This window comes from Balaenoptera acutorostrata, chromosome 20, assembly GCF_949987535.1.
Source record: "Balaenoptera acutorostrata chromosome 20, mBalAcu1.1, whole genome shotgun sequence".
Taxonomy (NCBI): Eukaryota; Metazoa; Chordata; class Mammalia; order Artiodactyla; family Balaenopteridae; genus Balaenoptera; species Balaenoptera acutorostrata.
In genome coordinates this window covers 45,123,792-45,149,523 of record NC_080083.1, presented here as the reverse complement: position 1 = coordinate 45,149,523, position 25,732 = coordinate 45,123,792, and the positions used below count along the sequence as shown (strand labels likewise).

Below are 25,732 nucleotides of genomic sequence, written 5' to 3'. Positions count from 1 at the left end.
TCCTAAAACCATACACAAAAATAAACTCAAAATGGATTAAAGACCTAAATGTAAGGCCAGACACTATAAAACTCTTAGAGGAAAACACAGGCAGAACTCTCTTTGACATAAATCACAGCAAGATCTTCTCTGACCCACCTCCTACACTAAGGGAAATAAAATCAAAAATAAACAAGTGGGATCTAATGAAACTTAACAGCTTTTGCACAGCAAAGGAAACCATAAACAAGACAAAAAGACAGCCCTCAGAATGGGAGAAAATATTTGCAAATGAAGCAACTGACAAAGGATTAATCTCCAAAATTTACAAGCAGCTCATGCAGCTCAATAGCAAAAGAACAACCCAGTCCAAAAACGGGCAGAAGACCTAAACAGACATTTCTCCAGAGAAGATATACAGATTGCCAACAAACACATGAAAAGATGCTCAACATCACTAATCATTAGAGAAATGCAAATCAAAACCACAATGAGGTATCACCTCACACCAGTCAGAATGGCCATCATCATAAAATCTACAAACAATAAATGCTGGAGGTGGGGTGGAGAAAAGGGAACCCTCCTGCACTGTTGGTGGGAATATAAATGGATACAGCCACTCTGGAGAGCAGTATGGAGGTTTCTTAAAAAACTAATAAAATAGAACTACCATAAGACCCAGCAATCCCACTCCTGGGCAAATACCCTGAGAAAACCATAATTCAAAAAGATACACGTACCACAATGTTCATTGCAGCTCTATTTACAATTGCCAGGACATGGAAGCAACCTAAACATCCATCGACAGATGAACGGACAAAGAAGACGTGGCATTTATATACAATGGAATATTACTCAGCCATAAAAAGGAACGAAATTGAGTTATTTGTAATGAGGTGGATGGACCTAGAGTCTACCATACAGAGTGAAGTAAGTCAGAAAGAGAAAAACAAATACTGTATGCTAACGCACATATATGGAATCTAAAAAACCGGTACTGATGAACCTAGTGGCAGGGCAGGAGTAAAGACGCAGATGTAGAGAACAGACTTGAGGACACAGAGGGGGAAGTGGAAACTGGGACAAAGTGAGAGAGTAGCACTGACATACATACACTACCAAATGTAAAATGGATGGCTAGTGGGAAGCTGCACCATAGCACAGGGAGATCAGTTCGATGCTTTGTGGTGACCTAGAGGGGTGGGATAGGGAGGATGGGAGGGAGGCTGAAGAGGGAGGGGATATGGGGATATATGTATACTTATAGCTGATTCACACTTTGTTGTACAACAGAAACTAACACAATATCGTAAAGCAATTATAATCCAATAAAGATATTTTTAAAAATAATATAAAAAAAAGAAACATAGGCAGAACATTCTTTGACATAAGTCACAGCAATTATTTTTTTAGATCTGTCTCCTCCGACAAAGGAAACAAAAGCCAAAATAAACAAATGGGACCTGATTAAACTTGAAAGCTTTTGCACAGCAAAGGAAACCATAAACAAAACAAAAAAACTGGGACTTCCCTGGTAGCGAAGTGGTTAAGAATCCACCTGCCAATGCAGGGGACATGGGTTCGAGCCCTGGTCCAGGAAGATCCCACATGCCTCAGAGCATCTAAGCCCGTGAGCCACAACTACTGAGCCTGCGCTCTAGAGCCCATGAGCCACAACTACTGAGCCCGCATGCCACAACTACTGAGCCCACACACCTACAGCCCATGCTCCGCAGCAAGAGAAGCCACTGCAGTGAGAAGCCCGCACACCACAATGGAGAGTAGCCCCCCCTCGCTGCAACTAGAGAAAGCCCGTGTGCAGCTACAAAGACCCAATGCAGCCAAAAATTAATTAATTAATTAATTAACTTAAAAAAAAAGAACTACAACTGATTTAAAAAAAAAACCTACTGAATGGGAAAAATATATTTGCAAATGATATGACTGACAAAGAGTTAATATCCAAATTACATAAGCAGCTCAAACAACTCAATATCAGAACAAACAACCCAATTAAAAAATGAGCAGGAAACCTGAATAGACATTTTTCCAAAGAAGATATAGTCTTCTATATCTCCTTGTGCATGTTGGCTAGTCTTCTTATAGTCAACATGTACATGAAAAGATGCTCAACATTGCTAATCATCAGGGAAATGCAAACCAAAACCACAATGAGATATCACCTCACAGGTGAAGAATGGCTGGTGTCAAAAAGACCACAAATAACAAAGGTCAGTGAGGATGTGGAGAAAAGGGAACCCTACTTACCCTGCTGGTGGGAATGTAAATTAGTGCAGCCACTATGGAAAGCAGTATGGAGGTTCTTCAAAAAAGTAAACATAGAACTACCACATGATCCAGCAATTCCACTCTTTTTTTTTGGCCACACCATGCGAGATCTTTGTTCCCTGACCAGGGATCAAACCCGTGCCCCCTGCAGTGGAAGCACAGAGTCCTAACCACTGGACTGCCAGGGAATTCCCAGCAATTCCACTCTTGAGTATATGTCCAGAGAAAATAAAAACACTAATTTGAAAAGATACATGCACCCCAATGTTCATAGCATCATTATTTATAATAGCCAAGATATGAAGCAATCTAAGTGTCCATCAACAGAAGACTGGATAAAGAAGATGTGGTATATAATGGAATATTACTCAGCCATAAAAAAGAATGAAAATTTTGCCATTTGCAACAACATGGATGGACTTGGAGGATATTATGCTTAGTAAAATAAGTCAGAGAAAGATTGTATGTTATTACTTACATGTGGAATCTAAAAAATGAAACAAATGAATGACTATAACAAAATAGAAACAGACACACAGATGTAGAGAACAAACTAGTGGTTACCAGTGGGGAGGGGGATGGAGGAGGAGCAAGATAAGAGTAGGGGACTAAGAGGTACAAACTACTATGTATAAAATAAATATGATACAAGGATATATTATACAGCACAGGGAATATAGCCAATATTTTATAATAACTTTAAATGGAGTATAATCTATAAAAATATTGAATCACTATGTTGTACACCTGAAACTGATATAATATTATAAATAAACTATACTTTAAAAAAAGGTTGTCTATTATTTGATCAAAACAATTAAAGAAATTGTGCCTTAATAATAGTAATTAATGCAAGAATAGTAACTCCATTTTCTATTTCCTATTGCCACCTTTGTTCTGGGCAACTTACAAGCCCAACAGAAGGAATTTTAGCCACTTCTGGGGTGTGACCTTATAGTAGTGGTTTTTGTTAGTTTGTTTTGAGCATACACATTTTTTTAATTATAAAAGTGTTGTGGGGCTTCCCTGGTGGCGCAGTGGTTGAGAGTCTGCCTGCCGATGCGGGGGACACGGGTTCGAGCCCTGGTCTGGGAGGATCCCGCATGCTGCGGAGCAACTGAGCCCGTGAGCCCGTGAGCCACAATTGCTGAGCATGCGCGTCTGGAGCCTGTGCTCCGGCAACAAGAGAGGCCGCGATAATGAGAGGCCCCGCGCACCGCGATGAAGAGTGGCCCCCGCTTGCCACAACTGGAGAAAGCCCTCGCACAGAAACGAAGACCCAACACAGCCATAAATAAATAAAATAAATAAAATAGTGTTTAAAAAAGTTACATCAATTTGAAGAGCATCTATTAAAAAAAAAAATAAAATAAAAAAAAATAATAATAAATATGATACAAGGATAAATTATACAGCACAGGGAATATAGCCAATATTTTATAATAACTTTAAATGGAGTATAATCTATAAAAATATTGAATCACTATGTTGTACACCTGAAACTGATATAATATTATAAATAAACTATACTTTAAAAAAAGGTTGTCTATTATTTGATCAAAACAATTAAAGAAATTGTGCCTTAATAATAGTAATTAATGCAAGAATAGTAACTCCATTTTCTATTTCCTATTGCCACCTTTGTTCTGGGCAATTTACAAGCCCAACAGAAGGAATTTTAGCCACTTCTGGGGTGTGACCTTATAGTAGTGGTTTTTGTTAGTTTGTTTTGAGCATACACATTTTTTTAATTATAAAAGTGTTGTGGGGCTTCCCTGGTGGCGCAGTGGTTGAGAATCCGCCTGCCAATGCAGGGGACGTGGGTTTGAGCCCTGGTCCAGGAAGATCCCGCATGCCGCGGAGCAGCTAAGCCCGTGTACCACAACTAGTGAGCCTGTGCTCTAGAGCCTGCGAGCCACAACTACTGAGCCTGCATGCCACAACTACTGAAGCCCGTGCGCCTAGAGCCCGTGCTCCGCAACAAGAGAGGTCACCACAATGAGAAGCCTGCACACCACAATGAAGAGTGGCCCCCTCTCGCTGCAACTGGAGAAGGCCCACGCACAGCATGGAAGACTCAACGCAGCCAAAAATAAATTAATTAAAAAAAAGAAAAAAAGTGTTGTGATATCTATCACATATAGAATGCATGAACAACAAGGTCCTACTGTATAGCACAGGGAACTGTATTCAATATCCTGTGATAAACCATAATGGAAAAGAATATGAAGAAGAATGTGTGTGTGTGTGTGTGTGTGTGTGTGTGTGTGTGTAACTGAATCACTTTGCTGTACAGCAGAAATTAATACAACATTACAAGTCAACTATACTGGAATAAATTTTTTTTAAAAGTGCTGTGTTGACTGTAAGAAATTTAGGAAGCACTGAAAGCAATGGAAAAATAATGTGGAATCCCCCAGTCCCCTAAAAAAAATTTAAGAGAAGAAAAAAAAGTCTTAGTCTATAAAAATCGCTTTAAATTGAGAACCTCACTGCTAAAGAGAAGTTTCATCCTTCAGCTGACAAGTAAGTTGTTTTAGATCACTAATTAAAACAAAACATACATACAAAAGAGAACTCAAAAAAATTTTAAATTCTTACAGAACTCTCAGGCCCTTGAGGAAATATCCAGTGACTCTCAATCTGAGAAACCGTGTAAATAGTGCTAAGAAAGGTTTTACAGCCATAACTTTTCTTTTGTCTTAATTCAGCACCATCTTGGTTACATCTTTGGTGTTCAACTACCTGGAACACCAAACCAAAACAAAGAGATATCACAGAATCCATGCTTTCAAGTTTCTGTGTTTCCATTCCTGGAAGACAGAAGTCTTGAGGGCTCTAACTCACTTTATTTATTTATTTTTTAAAATTTTACTGGGACTTCCCTGGTGGCACAGTGGTTAGGAATCTGCCTGCCAATGTAGTGGACACAGGTTCAAGCCTTGGTCCAGGAAGATCCCACATGCCGTGGAGCAACTAAGCCCATGCGCCACAACTACTGAGCCTGAGCTCTGGAGCCCATGAGCCACAACTACTGAGCCCAAGTGCCACAACTACTGAAGCCCACATGCCTAAAGCCCGTGCTCCGCAACAAGAGAAGCCACCACAATGAGAAGTCCGCACACCGCAACGAAGAGTAGCCCCTGCTAGCTGCAACTAGAGAAAGCCTGCACGCAGCATCGAAGACCCAACACAGCCAAAAATAATAAATAAATTTATAAAAAAAAAACACTTTATTGGGCTTCCCTGGTGGCGCAGTGGTTGAGAATCTGCCTGCTAATGCAGGGGACACGGGTTCGAGCCCTGGTCTGGGAAGATCCCACATGCCGCGGAGCAACTGGACCCGTGAGCCACAGCTGCTGACCCTGCGCGTCTGGAGCCTGTGCCCCGCAACGGGAGGAGCCGCGGTAGTGAGAGGCCCGTGCACCGCGATGAAGAGTGGGCCCTGCACCGCGATGAAGAGTGGCCCCTGCTTGCAGCAACTGGAGAAAGCCCTCGCACGAAATGAAGACCCAACACAGCCAAAAATAAATAATAAATAAATAAAGTAGCTATTAATTAAAAAAAAAAAAAAAAAAAAAAAAAAGAAGAACCCAAGCTAAGATTCTCTCTTTAAAAAAAAAAAAAAAAAAAAAAAAAAAAAAAAAAAAAAAAAAACACTTTATTGAAGTATTGGTCTATTGGTCCTATACAGTAGGACCTTGTTGTTTATTCTAACTCATTTTAAATCACAAAATTCAACAAAGATTCTAAGGGTGATAAGAAAGGCTGACAAAGTGAGACAAATTTAAGTGATGGCAGATGGCAAAAGAGACAGAAAAACAAAGCGGGATCTGAAAAAGCAGACCTTGCGCTGACCAAGAGCCTTAAAATACATTAAAAAAAATACACACTCATGAGCATCCATCCCTAAGAACAGCATGAATGACAGCAGAGCTGAAGAACTGACCCAGTGTCACCAATAAAAGATTAAATTATGCATAATACACCCTCCCTCTCTGGGAAGGCAGGGAAATATGTACCTGGGTATTTTGGAAAGTTGCCAGTGAAAATGAAACCTTAAACTTAGGGAATCAGGCAATTAAAAGTTAAAAGGGACTTTAGGGTTTGCCTCTCTTCTAATAGCACAGTGCATAAAAGAGGTTGTTATGAACTCTCAGTGGTTCTCAGTGCTGGTTGTGCACTGGAACTACTGGGATGCTTTAAAAATACTGATGTCTGGGCCCATCCCCCGAGATTATGATGTAATATAGGGCTGGGGTGCAGCAAGGGATTGATTGGGATTTTGGTTTTTCTTTAAGCTTTCCAGGTGATTCTAATGTGCAGCCAACTGGGGGAGGCAGTTAAAGGAAGTACACAAAAGTTGCCCAAGTCAACTAAACTTTCTTTTTTTTTTTTATGGGATCTTCGTTCCTTGACCAGGAATTGAACTGGAGCCTACGGCAGTGAAAGCGCCGAGTCCTAACCACTGGACTGCGAGGGAATTCCCTCATCTAAACTTCTAAGAGCAATCGAGACCCCTAGGGACAGCCTTTCATGGGCACAGCCAACTCCCCTCAGGTCCCATGACTGCACACCCATGTTCTGTCTGACCCACACCACACCCAACTCAAACACAGAGTTTATCTTAGGGTGTCTGCCCTCAAGGAGACCACCTTCCTGCTTCCCTTTCAGCTGATGCCTCAGGAAAGGAGCACACTCTCAAGAAAAGCTTCCTGTAGAAATCTCTGTGAGAGTAACATGTTTACAGGTGTTGAGAGACAGTCACTTAGTGAATTGGTCATTAGTTCAATAGTTCAAAACTATTTACTTTGTCCTTTCAATGTGACTCGCGTGGGGTGGGGGGCAGGGCAGATGGTTAAAAGTTGACCAAGATGAATAAAAGAGGGGTGGGCAAAAAAGGTGATATAGATTATCCACTTGCCCTGGTCTCAGCCATTCTAAGACTCAGGCCTGAAAGTCTGAAGTTAACCTACTGGGCTCTTGACTCACCTGGTGTACCCATGAGCATGCCGCCTTTGGTAGATGTCTTTTTTAGGTGATAGGCTCTTACTTCGGCCTCTGTCTCTCCTATTTACCTTAGAGTTGTGCCTGTAACAGATACAGAGGGCAGAGAGGAGAAGAGCTTTTTCAATACAGTGGCTTTTATCATGTCCCTCAAATGATGGAAGAAAAGCTAACAGTTTTAGAACTATAATCCAAATTGAAGAAAATAGAGGGAAGAAGTGGAAGAAAATCAAAGGCATAAGGATACATAAGATTTGGTATTAATCTCACTCTAGAGATTCCACATATATAAATATGTAGTTCTAGGGGTCTGAGCTTTACATTAAAAAAAAAAAAAAAAGTACAGATAATAACAAAGCAAAGACATTCGGAAGAGGTGATGAACAGACATCGCTAAAAGCAAATACCAGCTGTAACCAGGCCCCCACATTCACAGGTTATTTCCCACTGAATTCCCATACTTACGGTTTGCTTGGCCTTGGGGACCGTGACCTTCTGCCCGGGGATCGAGACCTCCTGTCCCGAGACCCTGCTTCTCTGGTGCTCTTCTTGCTGGCGTGTCTCGGAGGTGAGGGAGAGGAGCTTCTGGACCTGGAGTAATTCTTCAACCCACGCACTCGCTTTTGCTCAGCTGTCAGAGGACCCTGCAGTCCCTGGCTATGGTCAGAGTTCCTGACCTATATCATCAAGGAAAGGAAGAAAAGCAATTCATAGGAAAATCTAGCAGCTCAGGAGAAGATGCAGTGAAACAAGAAAATGAATAAGCACTGAGGTTCTGTAAGGAGCCAACTGGGTATACCAATACCATCACATAGTTATCACTGAGAGCTGTATAAACTTAGGAAAGTTATCCTCAGAATGCCCTAAAAGGATGTATCACCCAACCACCTAAATTGGCTTGGCTCTTTGCTACAGCCTAAGGAGGAGCAGGAGGCAGAATATGGAGGAGAGGACCTCAGGTTAAACATACTGAGGGGAAAGAAGGAATCCAGAGGGATGTACATTTATCAAAAAGTCATCAACCCTTAAAATGTATGCATTTCATGTAAGTTATATGCAGAGGGATGGACGGAATGCCTAAACGCCCACTGGTAGTTTAGCCTCTCTGCTCAGAGGGCCCTCAGCCATAGTCAGAGGCTCAGGGATAAGGAATGGGCCTGTTCTCCAGTCTGTGCTGCCCAAACTCCCTTCCTTCCGCATGTCTGATTGGCTGCTAAATATGCTCTGTGTCCAAAAAGGCAGCCAGGTTGGCACGTTCCAGTCCCACGGTCACTCCCTTTGAGAAGCCCATATCCTTACCTGTAAGCCATATCCAGGGACTTTGGACAAAACAGGGGAAGAATTTGCCATCTTCTTTTGAGATCTAAGAGATTAAAACACATACTCATTGAAAAAGAAAATGCCTAAAGGTCCAGTTTACAGCTCTTGTGCTGAGACGTGCTTCCTGTTTCAAACGTGACCTTTCCCACCTCCCGGCTCTCACATGGGAGTGTGTTTCTCTATCTTTGCTGGAAGATGCATCAGCACAGTCATGTTTTTCCTGCGAAAAACCGTGGGCCTTGCTTTTCAGCCCCAGCACCCGAGCACATTCTCCTCTCACCTCGTGCTGCTATTCTAAGGACTACGAGTGAGTCAGCAGAGACAGCGCTGGCGGCTCCCGCAAAGAAGACACACAGAACAGGTCCAGATGGGCCCATTAATGTATTTGAAAAAAAAAAAAAAAAAAAAGCTTCCACAAAACCCACTTAAGTCTTGCAGGAATCAAGAGCTGAGATGAAAGTCATATCCAGGACGTCTGACCTAAGACTGACACAGCTACAGCCAGCTCCCCTGGGGGTTTCGCCAACTCCTCCGGGAACTCAAGTGCTAGCTGGCCAGCTCTGGGGGCAGAGGGCCGGTGTGCAAGTGTTCTCCACTGAACCCCCAGAACCTGGTGGCTCCTGGCCTGGAGCAGGTATTCAGTCCGTAACTGTGGAATGAATGAGTGAGTGAATCAACGGTGCAGGAGGCCGTTCCACACGCTCACCTCTCCCGGCCGTGCTCATCCTCGCTGCTGCAACGATCGCTGCCTGAGCTTCTGTGCTTATGTTTCTTGTGCTTCTTTTTCTTCTCCTTCTTTTTCTTCTTCTCCTTTTTTTCCAGACTCATTTGCAACTAGAAAATGCCCAGAACATAACCGCGCAAGATTACTGGGACCCCTGTCAGTCCCTCTGAGGGGATGGGGTCATGTGTAAACTACCTGCCTCCAGGCCTCAGGGTCTACAGGGGTCCAGGACATGATCAGACGTCCCCTGTCGACAAGAGTGGAGGGTCTGGACCCTGGTTGTGCACAAACGCCCCTAGACTACTGAACGGACTCTCTGGTGGGTGGGGCTGGGAATCTGTGTTTTGAAACAGTCCCCAGAACCACTGCCTAGGAATTCCCATTTGTCAAAAGACTGCAACTCCGCTGACAGTAATCAGGGACCACAAGATCAATCTTTAAATTTTCCTTACCAACTAATCCAAGAAACAATCACATAATATGTTACATGAGTGATGAATGGGCCCTAAAGGCTTGATACCACCTGATCTCCTGAACACACTGCATGATCATGCTTTCCACAGGCATATCCCAATACCCCTCTTTTTCTGGAAGAATGATATAACATGCTGTTTTTCCAACCAAAGGACATAAAAGAGAAAATCAAGCATAATTAAGCTTTATATGTTAAGATTGCACAAAATCACCAGGAGAAGGTCTCTAAAAGACAAAAATGTTTAAAGCCATTCTGCTTTCCCTCTCGTAAGAGTAAATGGAGAGGAGTTTTCATGTTAAGTAGCTCTTGATGCTTATTTGATGTACTACTTACCAATTCTTTGATTTTCTTCATTTTCACAGGATTATTCAATACCTCTCTTTTTTTCTCTTCTTCTTTCTTCCTAAAGAGAAGTTATAAAAATCATGATTCTTTCTTTCAGAAAAGGGGATTAAATCGTTCATTCTACTCTCCATAATTCTATACAGGAATCTTTTTTCTCAATGCAGGCAGACAGGCCCCATGGTGCAATCTGCATGATTGTGTGGAAGCCAGAAATCTTTCCCAAATCTGCAAAAGGGATTGAATATTGTGGGGAAAGTTCACACTGGTTCCCTGTTGTGCAAGAAAGTGAGTTTGGTCTGTTGCTTGTTAAGCTTCATGCTCAGGGCTTCCCAACTGGTCAAGTATATGTATGTCATCTTGTGTATCAAATGTATGCAACATTTCAATACTACCTCCACTGTTTAGCATGATAACCCCTGGGAAATAAACAGAATGGATTCCTCTTTCAAGAAGTCTTACTCTTACATAGTGTTCATAGGAGGGTAAACTGGTCAACCTTCCTGGAGGGCAATTCGGCAACATTTATCACAGCCTGTATATACTCACAAACTCTTTAATCTTACAAATGCCTCCTCAAGAATTTGTTACTGAAAGGATATAATCTAGGAAGGTCGGGGGCTTCCCCGGTGGCGCAGTGGTTGAGAATCCGCCTGCCCATGCAGGGGACACGGGTTCGAGCCCTGGTCTGGGAAGATCCCACATGCCGTGGAGCAACTAGGCCCGTGAGCCACAACTACTGACCCTGCGCGTCTGGAGCCTGTGCTCCGCAACAAGAGAGGCCGCGATAGTGAGAGGCCTGCGCACAGCTATGAAGAGTGGCCCCCACTTGCCACAACTGGAGAAAGCCCTCACACAGAAACGAAGACCCAACACGCCAAAAATAAATAAATAAATAAATAAATTTATTAAAAAAAAAAATCTAGGAAGGTCACTAAAAAGGTGTTCATATTGTAACAATGAAAACTTGGAAACAAGTTAGGGATCCAACAGGAGAATATTAATAAATTATGGTAGAGACTTCCCTGGTGGGCCAGTGGTTAAGAATCCCCCTTCCAATGCAGGGAATGCAGGTTCAATCACTGGTCAGGGAACTAAGATCCCACATGCTGGGGCAACTAAGCCCACGCACCACAGCTAGAGAGCCCGCGCGCCACAATGAAAGATCCTGCGTGTCGCAACTAAGACCCGACGCAACCAAAAATAAATAAATAAAAATTTAAAAAAACAAAACAAAAAAAAGAAAGGGAAGGTGTCAAAAAAATGTTTAAAAATAAATAAATAAATTATGGTATATCCATACAATATAGATATTAAAAATGATGTGACAGAAGCATAGTCAGCAACATAGAAAAATGTCCCATATATATGATTAGGTGATAAAAAGGAGTTTATAAAATAATATGCACAATATTTGTACACCAATGTTCATAGTAGCATTATTCACAAGAACCAAAAGGTGGAAATAACCCAAATGTGCACGACAGATGAATGGATTAAAAAATGTGGTATACACATGCAATGGGATATTATTCAGCCTTAAAAAGGAAGGAAATTTTGATACATGCTACAACATGGATGAACCTTGAAGACATTATGCTAAGTAAAATAAGCCAGTCACAAAAAAACAAATATTGAATGATTTCAACTTTTATGAGGTTCAGAATAGTCTAACTCATAGATATGAAAAGTACAATAGTGGTTGCCAGGGGCTGGGGGGAAAAGGAAATGAAGAGTTGTTGCTTAACAGATACAGATTTTCAGTTATGCAAGATGAAAAACTTCTGGAGATTGGCTGCACAACAATTTGGATACCCTTACTACTGAACTATATATATACTTAAAATGGTTAAAATGGTAAATTTTATGTCACGTGTATTTTACCACAATTTTTAAAAAGAAGGAAATTCTGACACATGCTATAACACAATGAACCTTGATGACATTATGCTGAGTGAAATAGGTCAGTCACAAAAGGACAAATACCATATGATTCCACTTATATGGGTAACTACAGTAGTAACAGTCATAGGAACAGAAAGTAGAAGTGGTTGCCAGGAGCTGGGAAGAGGAGAGAATGGGGACTTATTGTTTAATGAGTATAAGGTTTCAGTTGCGAAGATGAAAAAGTTCTGGAGAAGGATAGGTAGTGGTGATGGTTGCACAATGATGTGAATATACTTACCGCTACTGAAATGTACACTTATAAATAGTTAAGATGGGACTTCCATGGTGGCGTAGTGGTTAAGAATAGGCCTGTCAATGCAGGTGACACGGGTTCGAGCCCTGGTCCAGGAAGATGCCATATGCCGCGGAGCAACTAAGCCTGTGCGCCACAACTACTGAGCCTGTGCTCTAGACCCTGCGAACCACAACTACTGAGCCCACGCGGCACAACTACTGAAGCCCATGCGCTCTAGGGCCTGTGCTTCGAAACAAAAGAAGCTACCGCAATGAGAAGCACGTGCACCACAATGAAGAGTAGCCCCCACTCGCCACAACTAGAGAAAGCCCGTGTGCAGCAACGAAGACCCAATGCAGCCAAAAATAAATAAATAAATAAATAAAATTTATTAAAAAACAAACAAACATGTACTCATGATACAATGTGAGTGTGGGAAGAGTGCCTGCTCACATTTGTATGCTGGTGAGTTTAAAGAACTTTAAAAAAAAAAGAAAAATAAAAAGTTAAGATGGTAAATTTTATGTTATGTATATTTTACCACAATAATTAATTAAGAAGCTAACAAAATGGGAGAAAATATTTACATATAAATATATATCTGTAATATACAGATAACTTTAAAAGAATTTTCAAAAGAAATGTAAATAAGAAATAAACATTTTTTAATGTTCAACCTTACACACTTGAAATAAAATAATGAAAATTAAAAACAAAAACAAAAAAAACACACCACATGATTTCATTTAACACCCAAAATGCAGCTCTACTTTGATCTGTTACATATTAGGGTTAAATAAAATTCTAAAGTTTATTTTCAAAGGGTTCTGCTGCAAAAAACAAACAAAAGGGAGGGGTAGAGGGGAGGGGAAAAGGCCTATTCACCCCCCCAGCCAACTCTACACATATCCCCCAATTCCTAAGAAGCTGCCAGTCTTTCTCACCTTGCTTCTACCTCTTATTTTTGTTTAAGGGCCAAAGGTAAATGAGTAAATTTGGTCTGGTCTGGTACCTTTACCAATCTCTTCCCAAACAGCCTAGTTCAGGCACCCTTAATAGAGCCTCCTTCTTAACATCAGAAGCCCAAATGGAGACAAATCCTTTTACATGGCAGACAAAAGCCAACAGGAAACCAACTGCAAAGCAAGAGGTGAGATAACATCTCTGCTAAGCATCTCTGTAATAAAACCCCCTTCTCAGCCGCTCATCAGTACCTGATGATGAAGAGAGGATCCTCCCGGATTTTGCTGGCCATGTCAAGAAGGGAATTGGCACCTGATGGGGCAAAGATAGAGCCTGGGAGGAGTCCTGTCTCAGAAGAACAGCCTGTCTCCTTCTCCTCCATCTTCTCAAAAACGTATTTGTCAATGGGGCGCCCCAGCAAGTACTCATCACGGTTCACCATCCCACCAGGACCCTGGTACATCCAGTCCAATTTTTCTTCCTTTTTCCTAGTTCAAGAAAAAAAAAAATACAGTCAAAGAAAATGTAGACTTCTCAAACCTACACACAAAACCTGAACATGAGGGATAGATAAGCACAGCTGGGGGAATCCCCTGGCGGCACAGTGGTTAGGACTCCACGCTCTCACTGCCAAGGGTGCAGGTTTGATCATCGCTGGTCAGGGAACAAGGATCCCACAGGCCGCAAGGCGTGGCCAAACTTAAAAAAAAAAAAAAAAAAGGCACAGCCGGTCAGAACTGGACTCATTCTACAGGCTCCTCAGCAAGGGCTAAACACCACACTCCATGGGGCACTTGGGAAGAAACGGTACTTGCTGTCATGGAGTTTACATTTTAGGAGAGAGATCATTTCCACACACCTAAAGCAATTTATGAGGAAAAAAAAGTTCCTCAGCCTGGGGCATGGATCTTTTGCCCAGGGTTTCTCAAGTCTCCTTTACGAAGTCTTTATGTTGTGCTTTCATTTCGAGGATAATCTGAAAGAGCTAACGTGCATGTTCTGGATCAGCTCATCACCAAAACAATTTCAGTGACCACATATGCAGCTGTGTTTACTGTGTGTTTTGGTGCTTATTGTCACCTTGGCACCAGTGGTAATATACTACATTCGAGGGGATAATGAGAAAAGACCAGCAATAACAAGTTATGCTTTCAAGCCAAAAGAGGGAAGCAAAATTATGTCACAGTATCATGCCAAATATTTTCCTGTGGTTCTAAGAGAAAAAAAAGTGGTGAGAAAATTGAGCCCTCACACAACAGACAGTAAAGGTGTGCTGAATTCATTCATAAGAGCATATGTTGGAGCAGCCAATATCACATTCACACTACAAGTAGCAAAGTAGGTTCATCGAAACAGTATTATCTATAACATTAGGTGCGATGGTTTTTGACTATGACTTTTTAATATTGTATATTTATTTTTGTTTAAGATTATATAACAACTATGAGCATAAATAATACCTTCCTAGTTATATCTTTGCATATATTTGTAATAAAAATAATTTAAACCAATAATAGAGGGTCTAGGGCTTCCCTGGTGGCGCAGTGGTTGAGAATCTGCCTGCTAATGCAGCGGACACGGGTTCGAGCCCTGGTCTGGGAAGATCCCACATGCCACGGAGCAGCTGGGCCCGTGAGCCACAATTGCTGAGCCTGCGCGTCTGGAGCCTGTGCCCCACGACGGGAGGGGCCGCGATAGAGAAAGGCCCGCGCACCGCGATGAAGAGCGGTCCCCGCACCGCGATGAAGAGTGGCCCCCGCTTGCCGCAACTGGAGAAAGCCCTCGCACGAACCGAAGACCCAACACAGCCAAAAATAAATAAATAAATAAATAAATAAATAAATAAATAAGAAAATCCTTTAAAAAAAAAAAAATAATAATAATAGAGGGTCTAACCCTTTAGATTTCTTTTCCTATTATAAGGATTGGCTTGAGAAACAATATAGTCTGTGATTAAGAATTGATTGTGGGGCTTCCCTGGTGGTGTGGTGGTTAAGAATCCGCCTGCCAATGCAGGGGACATGGGTTCGAGCTCTGGTCCAGGAAGATCCCACATGCCGCAGAGCAACTGAGCCTGTGTGCCACAACTGCTGAAGCCCGCATGCCTGGAGCCTGTGCTCTCCAACGGGAGAAGCCTCCACAATGAGAGGCCCGTGCACCACAACGAAGAGTAACCCCTGCTCGACGCAACTGGAGAAAGCCTGAGTGCAGCAACAAAGACCCAATGCAGCTATAAAATAAATAAATAAATAAATAAATAAATAAATAAATAAATAAATTTATTTATTTAAAAAAAAAGAATTGATTGTGGGCCACTGGGGTCAGGCTCCGCCCAGCTTACCCACCCTCACTCACACCACTGGGGTCAAGATGGAAGAGCAAGAGTGAGAGCCGTGCCCTGGAGAACTATGTGGAAGACTGTGGTGGGGCCTTTCTGATGGGTACCAGAGGTAGTAGTGTCTCTTATGCAATTAAAGGTTTTCACCATCCTCCAGTGGGAGTAAACCAGAGACTACGTGGGAGTTTGACAGCTATTAAAACCAGGCCTCCACAGTTGGGAGGTGGCTTTGCAGTTTGGGGAGGTCTGTTTTCCATGATTCTCTGCTGGATGGTGCATGTTAGAAAGACCTCTGGAATTCCGTCACAAGTGCAGCCTTCACAGGAGTCACACTGGCAGCCAAAAGGGACCAGTGGTCACAGTTGTTGGGTCAGCTGTGACTGGTGGCATTCTCCTAGGGTTAATTGGAGGAGCTGGTATCTTATTGACAAGATCTGCCTCTGTGTAGTTTCCCAATGGTCCTCGGTTTGCTGAAGATCCCTCCCAGGTGCCTTCAACTCAGTTACCACCCTCATCTTTTGAAGACTATCAACAATATCAATGACTTCTTTCCCAGAATTTCTTTAACAGAATAAGCTGTAATTCAAGAAGGATTCTGGAAGATCAAGATACAGTGTATTTTTAAATCACAGGTGAGACAACCATGGCCAAGTAGGCTATTAAGAGATATTGAGCACTTTTTTCTATTTAAAGGAACATGGGGGAATGGGTGTAAAAAGACAATACAGTTATTTATTCACAGTTGGACTGTATTTATAATCAAAATACATGTCTAACAGCATTAAAAGAAACTGTAATAAGTGCTTAGAAGATGAAGAACCAAGGGACAAATAACAGTGAAACACAACCATCATTTCCTTGGAGACTTCTCTGCCTGGTTTTGTGTGTTCTGTTATTCAAACAATAAAAAACTCCTGGGGGTTGGAGGGAATTGACTGTGAAAGGCAGACTACATAAGAGCTTAAAGAGGTCTGAGCAAGAAGATCGGTGGTGACTAGAATATGCTGGCAAGCTCATTTTCCTGAAAGGCAGTATAACATAACGGTTAAGAGCACAAGCTCTGGAGTCAGGCAACATGGATTTGAATCCCGGCTCTAAAGCCAAGCAACTCATCTGAGCACTGGTGTCCTCACCTGTAAAATGGGGATAAGAGTACCTGCCTCATAGGGTTGCTGGGGATTAAATAAGTCAATAAATTTTTAAGGTGTTCAGAAGAGTGCATGGCACAAAGTAAGTACTAAATAAACACTAGCTAGTCTTTTTTGTTTTGTTTTGTTTTTGTTTTACTTCAAGGGCAACTCAACAACTGGCAGAAGAAACATAAATGTATTAAGAGATAAAATATGTACTTCATAATTTCTTTGCCCCTCCTATCCCATAACCTACCTTTTAGTTCTGTCATGTCTTCTTACCCTGGGGATAAATCCTTGATGTGCCCACTAGCTAGTCTTTTTATTCTCTATGTATGTGTTTTGTATCTCCCACCAGGTTTTTTTAAACTCCTAGATGGCTGGAATGAATCCCAGACAGTTGCCTAATATGTTCAGTGTTCGACAATTCATGGGCAATGGGTCTGGAGCTGGCAGTACTTTTTGAATGAAAAGCAGGTCTCAGTGATCGAGTAGGGGGGGATCCTAAAAGGACTTGTCAAAGATGACTCAAGGGATCATGCCTATGCATGCCTGACACGAACACAGATGGGGAAACTGGAAATAAATATTTGTTTATTCATTTGTAAACACTGACTCAGCACACTTCCTATGTGCCAGGCAGGGGAAGAAGGTCAGAAAGATGACAAAGATTCAGGCAGCTGAGTTGCTCACAGGCTACCAGATGAGGCACAGAGGTCAACCAATTACCAAACAGTGCTGCTGAGAGCTAAGTATGCGATGGGTAACTGTGGGACACTTGAAGCAGAACTGCCTGAATTAAAAAAAAAAAAAAAAAAAAAAGAACTGCCTGAATATACAGAGATGCAAGAGTTTGTGTGGGATAAATGTGGGAGTCGTCAGCATGAAGCAGACACTGGTACCAGAGGAATGAAGGGAGAAGAACAGTGAGCCTTGGGAAGCAGGAGCAGTTACTGGATGAGGGAGAAGAAGCTAAGCAAGTGAATAAAAGAGAAGAGACGGTATGAAGAGGTAGGAGGGCCAGGAATATGCAGGCAAAGGAGCAAAACGTATCCAGAAGAAAGGATAGGAAAAATGAAGACAGATACTTCTATAAAGTAGTATTTTCAGGGCTACAGCTAGTCTTAAAAGGACTCAACTAAAATCACTACTGCTCAGGCCCTCCAGTATGAGAACATGCTGTATCGCTGAGATCCAGTGCCACCGGACTTGACCTGGTTCCGCCACTACCCAGCTGGGTAAACGTGCAAGTTACTTCTGTGCACTTCCATATCCTCACGTCTAAAATGGAGCTAGCAACTGCCATCTCTCATCATTTTTAAAGTGAGACCCTCTCTCTGAGTTTTTAAATGAGAGAAGATTTGGGGTAAAAGTCATATAAAAACGAAATGATGTATAGATTTTTGCTGTTGCTATCACTAAGGATATAGAACAGGTTCTCAATTGAGGCTGCCCATGAGGATCACCCGGGGAGCTCTTAAAGTATCCAGATGCCCTTGCCCCAGACACCCCCTGCTATTCTTAGAGAGTCTGCTTGGGTGGGAATCACTCCCATCTTCATTTATCTAATCTTCCAAGGACACCCTAAAGTGCAAGCGTTGAAAAATGTGGTAAAGAAAACACAATTTTCTAATATTATCAGTAAATACTTAAACAACATTCTATTGCAAAGAGGGATTTGGATGGAGATCAAGGATAACGTGCATATTGAGGTTTTTTCTTTGTTCTAAGAGAGCTGTATAATAAACACAGAAAAGATTATCTGAACCATACAAGTGAATTGTAAATAGCTAAGGGTTGTATTGGATAAATGAAAAGCACGACACTATGCAAAGAACTACACAAACCAGTCAGTTGGACAAGCAGATCGTCTAAATACATCTGCAAGTGAAGACCAAAAAAAGGGACCTACGTGCTAACCTGTTGAGTTTCATAACATTGGAGAATATGTGAGGGGGCAAAAAATCAAAAGAATATAAAATCACCTTCCTCCTATTCACAACAGACAAGAGGGCATGAGGGTCAGCAACAAGATATACACTGACTCCCAGCTCTGAAGCTGCTCATCTATACTCTGACCTCATTAATTAGACTCTGCAATGCCCAAATTTCTGACATATCAGGCACAGAATATGTAATGCTTGGCTGAATAAAAATTTCAAAATAATTTTTTACTTTTGGTTAGTGGGAAAGTAAACTCTTATGACTAATGGGTATTCCGTCTAAAATTGACATTTGTTTTAAAATCAAGGGTTCACAAAATCTCAAACTTCACATATAAAAATGCCATATAAGCTGCCCAGGAATTAATTCAAATGTGTGAAATTTATTTAGTTTAAATTATAAAGAATATAATTTATACAAAGTGTATAAAGTAAAATAATTTAATGTGTATCTATGGTTAAAAAAAACTTAGGGCTTCCCTGGTGGCGCAGTGGTTGAGAATCTGCCTGCTAATGCAGGGGACACGGGTTCGAGCCCTGGTCTGGGAAGATCCCACATGCCACGGAGCGGCTGGGCCCGTGTGCCACAACTGCTGAGCCTGAGCGTCTGGAGCCTGTGCCCCGCAACGGGAGGGGCCGCGATAGTGAAAGGCCCGCGCACCGCGATGAAGAGCGGTCCCCGTACCGCGATGAAGAGTGGCCCCCACTTGCCGCAACTGGAGAAAGCCCTCGCACGAACTGAAGACCTAACACAGCCAAAAATAAAAAATAAATAAATAAATAAATAAATAAATAAAAAAAACTTATAGGGACTTCCCTGGCGGTCCAGTGGTTAAGACTTTGCCTTCCAATACAGGGGGTGAGGGTTCGATCCCTGTTTGGGGAGCTAAGATCCCACGTGCCTTGTGGCCAAAAAAACGAAACAGAAACAATATTGTAACAAATTCAATAAAGATTAAAAAAAAAAAAAAACTTATAAAATTTCATTCTTTTGGGCTTCCCTGGTGGTGCAGTGGTTGAGAGTCTGCCTGCCGATGCGGGCAACACGGGTTCGAGCCCTGGTCTGGAAAGATCCCACATGCCGCACAGCGACTGGGCCCGTGAGCCACAATTACTGAGCCTGCGCGTCTGGAGCCTGTGTTCCGCAACAGGAGAGGCCGCGATAGCGAGAGGCCCGCGCACCGCGATGAAGAGTGGCCCCCACTTGCCGCAACTAGGGAGGGCCCTCGCGCAGAAACGAAGACCCAACACAGCCATAAATAAATAAATAAAAATTAAAAATCTTTAAAAAAAAATTTTTTTTTCATTCTTTTACCTCATTTTATATATTAATGCCCTAAATATATTGTGCTGTACTTTAAAAACTCCAAGACTCCACTTATTTTAAAACATTTCAAATTTTATACTTAAGTCAGAATGGCCTTCTGCCAATCCTGAAAGAATGTATACATATATACAATGGAATATTACTCAGCCATAAAAAGGAACGAAAATGGGTCATTTGTAGAGATGTGGATGGATCTAGAGACTGTCATACAGAGTGAAGTAAAAGTTAAGTCAGAAAGAGAAAAACAAATATTGTATATTAACACATATATATGGAATCTAGAAAAATGGTACACATGAACAAGTTTGCAAGGCAGAAATAGAGACACAGATGTAGAGAACAAACGTATGGACACTAAGGGGGGGAAGTTGGGGGGGGTGAACTAGGAGATCAAGATTGACATGTATACACTAATATGTATAAAATAGATAACTAATAAGAAGCTGCTGTATAAAAAATAAATAAAATAAACAAACAAACAAACAAAAAACAAAGAATGTAATTGTTATCCTGCCTAAATTCCATAATGCCATTTCCACGAACTGAAACTAAGCCTCTCTCTCTCACACACACACACACACGCCTCTGTATGTCACAAATCCTCCTGTCATGAAATTACTAAGGAAAAGCCCTGTATATCCAACAGGGGAAGTATGTCACATGTCACCCTGGAGACTTGCCCACTAGGATATGAACAAGGGATAGTACAGATAAGTCAATTTTAGTCTATCTGGAGTTTTTTTAATTCAATTCTGATTTAGGAATGCACTGCATATTTTTTTTAAAAAATTTTAAAATACTGATTTATTGGTGATCATTCCAGTGAAGAAGTGGGTTTTCTCGGATTTGTTTTTTTCATACAGAATACAGTTTGTGGTTATTATATGCACATTTTACTGAAACTTAATCAGGAAGTCAAACAAGAAAGCAATAGCTCTTACCAGAAACAAAATTCCAAGTATATTAAAATAAGTCAGAGATTATAAATATCTTTAGTATATTCACTACTCATTGCTTTTCACTGTTTTAAAAAAACAAATTCCCAAAGAATAATTTTACATTTGATTTTAAAGCAGGTGATTTTTAACTATATTTTCTTACATTTAAGATTTACAAAAAATATGTATATACAGATTGTTTAATGTTCTTGGGATAAAAAAAACATTGATGACTCCCAATTTCCACTGAATACTACCTGTACTCTCAAACATGACATTTGAAGACCTTCACTTTTCATTAGCTGCAGAAAAAGTACACTGAATATTTAGAAACAAGAAAGAGTAAAGAAAATAGAGATGGAAATTCGGATCGGCTTTAAAAAAAAAAAAAATTGGGGCGCTCTCACAACACCTAGCTTCTATCCAGCGCTAACTCCATTAGCGCCACCACGACCACCTCCCTGGCTCTAGAAACCTCCCTCTGAGAACAAGTTAGAGACTTTGCTTTTGCCCTCCCTGGGCCGCGGAACCTCTGCTTGAGAGCGCCCTCCCCACTGCCAGCCAGTTCGGTGCACAGCCACTTCCCGGCCAAGAGCCCTGGCTGGACCCAGAGCTGATCTCGCCTTATTAAATTACAGAAATCGGTTAAAAAAGAACATTCCCACTGTCTATCCTCACACGCCAGATTAGAATCCCACGTTCCGGGAAACCTGCACTGCATATTTTATGCTTTTAATTTTTCTCAGAACACATTTATTCCCATCCCCTTTTATGAGATGGGTAGAGTAATTATTGTCTGTTACTCCTATCCTATATTATACAAGAGGAAACTGAAGTCAGGGAAAATCGAATGAGACTGTCCACAGTCACACAGCTTTTACTGACAGACACACCATCTACCTCCTTCCATGGGACCTCTCTGCCTCCCTAAAATGAGCCTGCAATCCATAAATAAACAAAAGCAGGACTGAGGCCTCAACACATACTGAGAAGCACGGTACAGGCAATCATCCTCAGCCACAGTTATTTGGCAATCATCTACCATGAACTTGGTCTACACTAAGCCCTTTATATGTCATCTCATTTGATCCTCAACAAACCTTAGGAGATGGGTACTCTCACTCCCCCGGTTCTACTGAGGTAACCAAGGCTCCCAAACTTGCTCCCAGTTACACAGCTAGGCTAGTCCATGCCATGCCAGCCTCAGAACCCAGGCCAGTCTGATTCCAAACTCACGCTCTTAACCAGCTATCATGCAACAACTGGACGATGCACCTGCAGGCAGTTCTGCAATTCCCCACACGCCAAGACACCCCCAGGCCAAAGCACCCCAGCTCCTCACGTACTTGACAGCTCCAACGTCCTCCGCATAGCGCTGCATCTCCTCCCGGGCCCTCTCCTCCCGCAGCTCGCGCTGAAGCTCCTCAATCTTTTTCCGCTCAGCCTCATGCTTCTGCTCAGCTTTCCACACTTTCTCCACATTGCGGAGGGTCTGCGGGTGCCAGCTCTTCTTCAGATTCTGTGGGAAATGAAAGGAGGGAGAAAACAATGTGGCCAGTGGGTGGGTGGTGAGTATAACTGGCCCTCCCTTTCCCACCCCTATATTCATGCCAAGGCAGGCATGTAAGGGCAAGACATCTTTAACAATGGCAAGGTTGGCACCCAAAAATCTCACACATGGGGGTGCGGGAGAGAGGTTGTTCAAGTACATAAAGCTTCAGGATAAAACAGGCCCCTCCGAGATTCCCTTCAAATACTTCTGTCCTGAAATGTGTGAGTCTGACTTCCACTGGCCATGCCTGAAGTGAGGGTTGGTGATGACAATACCCAAGGAATGGGGTAGAGAAGCAGGAAAGTATAGACTCTGAAAGCCAAAAGAATTCAAGTGCCTTTGGCACTGGATGTTCATTCTTATGAACACAGCCTTCTTTTCCTTGAGTCCACTTAACGTGCCTTAAACTTGCATGGTTTACAACCCCACCTAGTACCTCTTTCAACCTTCCTTCCCAAGAATCTCCCCCTGGTTCTGATCTTCCTCCTCACCCTCAAGGAATGCTTCTCCTCTCCCTCCTCCCCATGAGCCACTGCTTTGGTTCAGCTTCCCAACCAGGGAAGGTTTCCTGGAGGAAGTGACATCTAAGGATAATTATAAATTAGCCCAGTGATGTAGGAAGCGGGAAGGAGTGGGGTAGATTTCCACACAGAGGTAACAGCACACACAACGGCAGGCCCAGTGGTGAGAAAGAACAAATAATTCAGCATGGCTGGAGATAGGAGAGCAAGCTTGGAAGGGGCTCAAGATGAAGCCAACTAAGAAAGCAACAGCTTAAGGGCCGTATAAGCCATGTTAAGGGAGTGGATTTTATCCTGTTGACAGTAGAAAACACTAAGCATTCATGTGCAGGTGGGAGGCATGACCAGCCTAGCATGTAAAGAATGGATTGGAGAGGATCAGGATTGAAAACCAGGAGACCAGTTAAGAAACCTAAATGAGGGAATTGCCTGGCGGTCCAGTGGTTAGGACTCCGTGCTCCCACTGTAGGGGGCAGGGTTCAAGGCCTGGTCAGGGAACTAAGATCCTACATGCTGCTCAGTGTGGCCAAAATAAATTTTTTTTTTTAAATGAGAGCTTCCTTTTTTCTCTCTCTTCTTGTACTCCCTTTTCCCTCATCAGGTTGTTCAGTCCTTCCTCCCTTCCTCCCCAACCCTCCACCTTGTCCTAATGGTCCTCCTCTCTCGCCTTCAATATGGGTGATTTTGCCTCCCAGGGAACATTTGGCAATGTCTGTAGACAGTTTTGGTTGTCACAACTGAAGGAGAAAGGTGCTACTGCCAGGGACGCTGCTACATGCACAGGACCACACACACAACAAAGAATTATCCAGCCCAAAATGTCAATAGCACTGAGGTTGAGGGACTCTGGACTAGAGCTTTCCTGTCCCTAAATGCAGCTACTTGAAAACACTAAGTCAGAAGAACCTTGATGGTATCTTGGAACTCATTCTAATTGACAACACCTGACAAACTCTAATATAGCTACTGGACAGGGGGCTAAACGAATCTATTTCCTGATTCAATTAGCTACACTTTCAGGAGATGAGCATTTTTCTGATCTTGCACCATGTTCTTATGGGTACATTTGCCCAATTCGGAGGCTTAGCCCCCTACAAATGAACTATACAGTTTAAGAGAAATAGCCACATAACTTATATTAAGTGCTATGAATTCAGAAGAATGCTCTGCCACTACAGATCACGATGCAGCACTGAAGAAGGAGTGGAAGTCAGAAAGGTGAACATGAGGAAGATCTTCCGTGACCCCAGGACATGGCTCAGGGACGAGGAAAACGGGGGCACAAATCACCCCTACTACAGTCCAGGACATGACTGAACTCCTAGCTGAGGAAAGGAGATGTATCCCAAGACAAGATATACAAAACGAAGTGACACGTCCTCCATACCTGCCTCCTTTCCTAGCCACGGTTCCAACCGCCCCCGAGGCTTCCCAGAATTTCCAGCCAGAAGGGCTCCCTGTCAACAAACACCACTTGCCTTCTTTGGCGACCCACCTCACATATCTTCCCAAGTCTCCGCCCGGTCCCTCATGGCCTTAGCTATCCGTAGCCTGTTCAGGGCTACAGCTCTCTGTCCCCAACGGCTGCGTTGCCAAGAATACCCACTGTCACCCCCGCCAATTTCCGTCCCCAGCCTCAGTCGGTCTCCGGCCTCAGTCTTCCCCCAGCCCTGGGCTCCCTCACTTACCAGGTCTCCGCCCCCCATGATGGTGGAGACGTTTCCTCACTACGCGGACCTGAAAAACTCAGGAAGGATCGAGGAGAAACGCAGAGAAAGAGTTCAGCTACGACCTCCGGAGATCTGATCCCGGGGACAACTGGCTACCACTTTCACTGCCCGATCCAGAGACCACTTCCGGGAGAGCGCTGTATTACAGCGACGGCGTCGCGGTACCATGACGTTTAATACTCGCTATCGCGCTGCGTGGCGGTAGCGTCACGTGCAGTTTCGCAGGTTGCGGCCGTGATATCGCGGGATCTGTGGTTTCACTTTGGTCGCCTCGGGTTGGCTCCTCCCCTGATTTCTGGAATAGTGAGTTAAAACGCTGCGGCTGGTTCGGGTTACAGTTGGTCCTGGGCCTAGCCCGGCGGTTCGGTTGCCATGGCGACGCACCGCGGCGTCCCCCTCGGAGCTCCACTCGGGGCCTCCCTCGCGAGGCCCCAGCGTGGACCAGCCTAGGCCGCCCGGAGTTTCTAAACGGCTTTTCAAATCCGCAGTCTCCTCAAACCTCGACTCACAGCCAACCCCCTTACTCCAGGAGTATTTTACGGAGTTAAATAGAAACCATCGAGCCGAAATTCCATCAGCTTCCCTGCACCAAACCTTTAGAATCTGCCAGCATTCCCCTTTCCTTTCCCTTCGTTTACGATGGAAGAAGCATCCCTCCTAATCTAAGGCACGGCGGTTCATCTGCTCGGATCCCACCCCTCGCATCTGGTATTACTCAATTCCTCCCTCTCTCCTCTATCTCCCTAAGTATTGGTTCTTTGTCATCATCATTTTAGATACGCTCAGTTGATCCTTAAAAAAGAAAAAAGCTCATGTCTTTCCCCCAGCTGCTGCACTCTCCTCTCCGTCTTTAGCGAACTTGAAACAAGTTGTCTCCACTTCGGAGACAAGATGCTTGCACTTCGGAGACAAGATGCTTCCGCTTCATCTTCTGCTTAACATAAACCCTCCGCTCAACTATTCTTCCCGTGA

General features: G+C 42.9%; 1 protein-coding gene and 1 pseudogene across 1 annotated transcript in view; one reads left to right on the top strand and one right to left on the bottom strand.

The window, feature by feature from the left end:
• CWC25 (CWC25 spliceosome associated protein homolog) overlaps positions 1-24,916 on the bottom strand; it is a 35,935-nt gene extending 11,019 nt beyond the window's left edge. The window contains exons 1-8 of the mRNA XM_007177521.2: positions 24,719-24,916; positions 22,304-22,476; positions 13,533-13,769; positions 10,128-10,197; positions 9,302-9,429; positions 8,575-8,638; positions 7,741-7,952; positions 7,261-7,359 (exon numbers count right to left, since the gene is read on the bottom strand). Coding sequence (XP_007177583.1) covers positions 7,261-7,359; positions 7,741-7,952; positions 8,575-8,638; positions 9,302-9,429; positions 10,128-10,197; positions 13,533-13,769; positions 22,304-22,476; positions 24,719-24,736 — 1,001 coding nt within the window. The 5' untranslated portion in view covers positions 24,737-24,916. The remainder of the gene's footprint in view (positions 1-7,260; positions 7,360-7,740; positions 7,953-8,574; positions 8,639-9,301; positions 9,430-10,127; positions 10,198-13,532; positions 13,770-22,303; positions 22,477-24,718) is intronic.
• Positions 15,652-16,163, top strand: LOC103018110 (mitochondrial import inner membrane translocase subunit Tim17-A-like; annotated as a pseudogene).
• Positions 24,917-25,732: the final 816 nt, after the last annotated feature.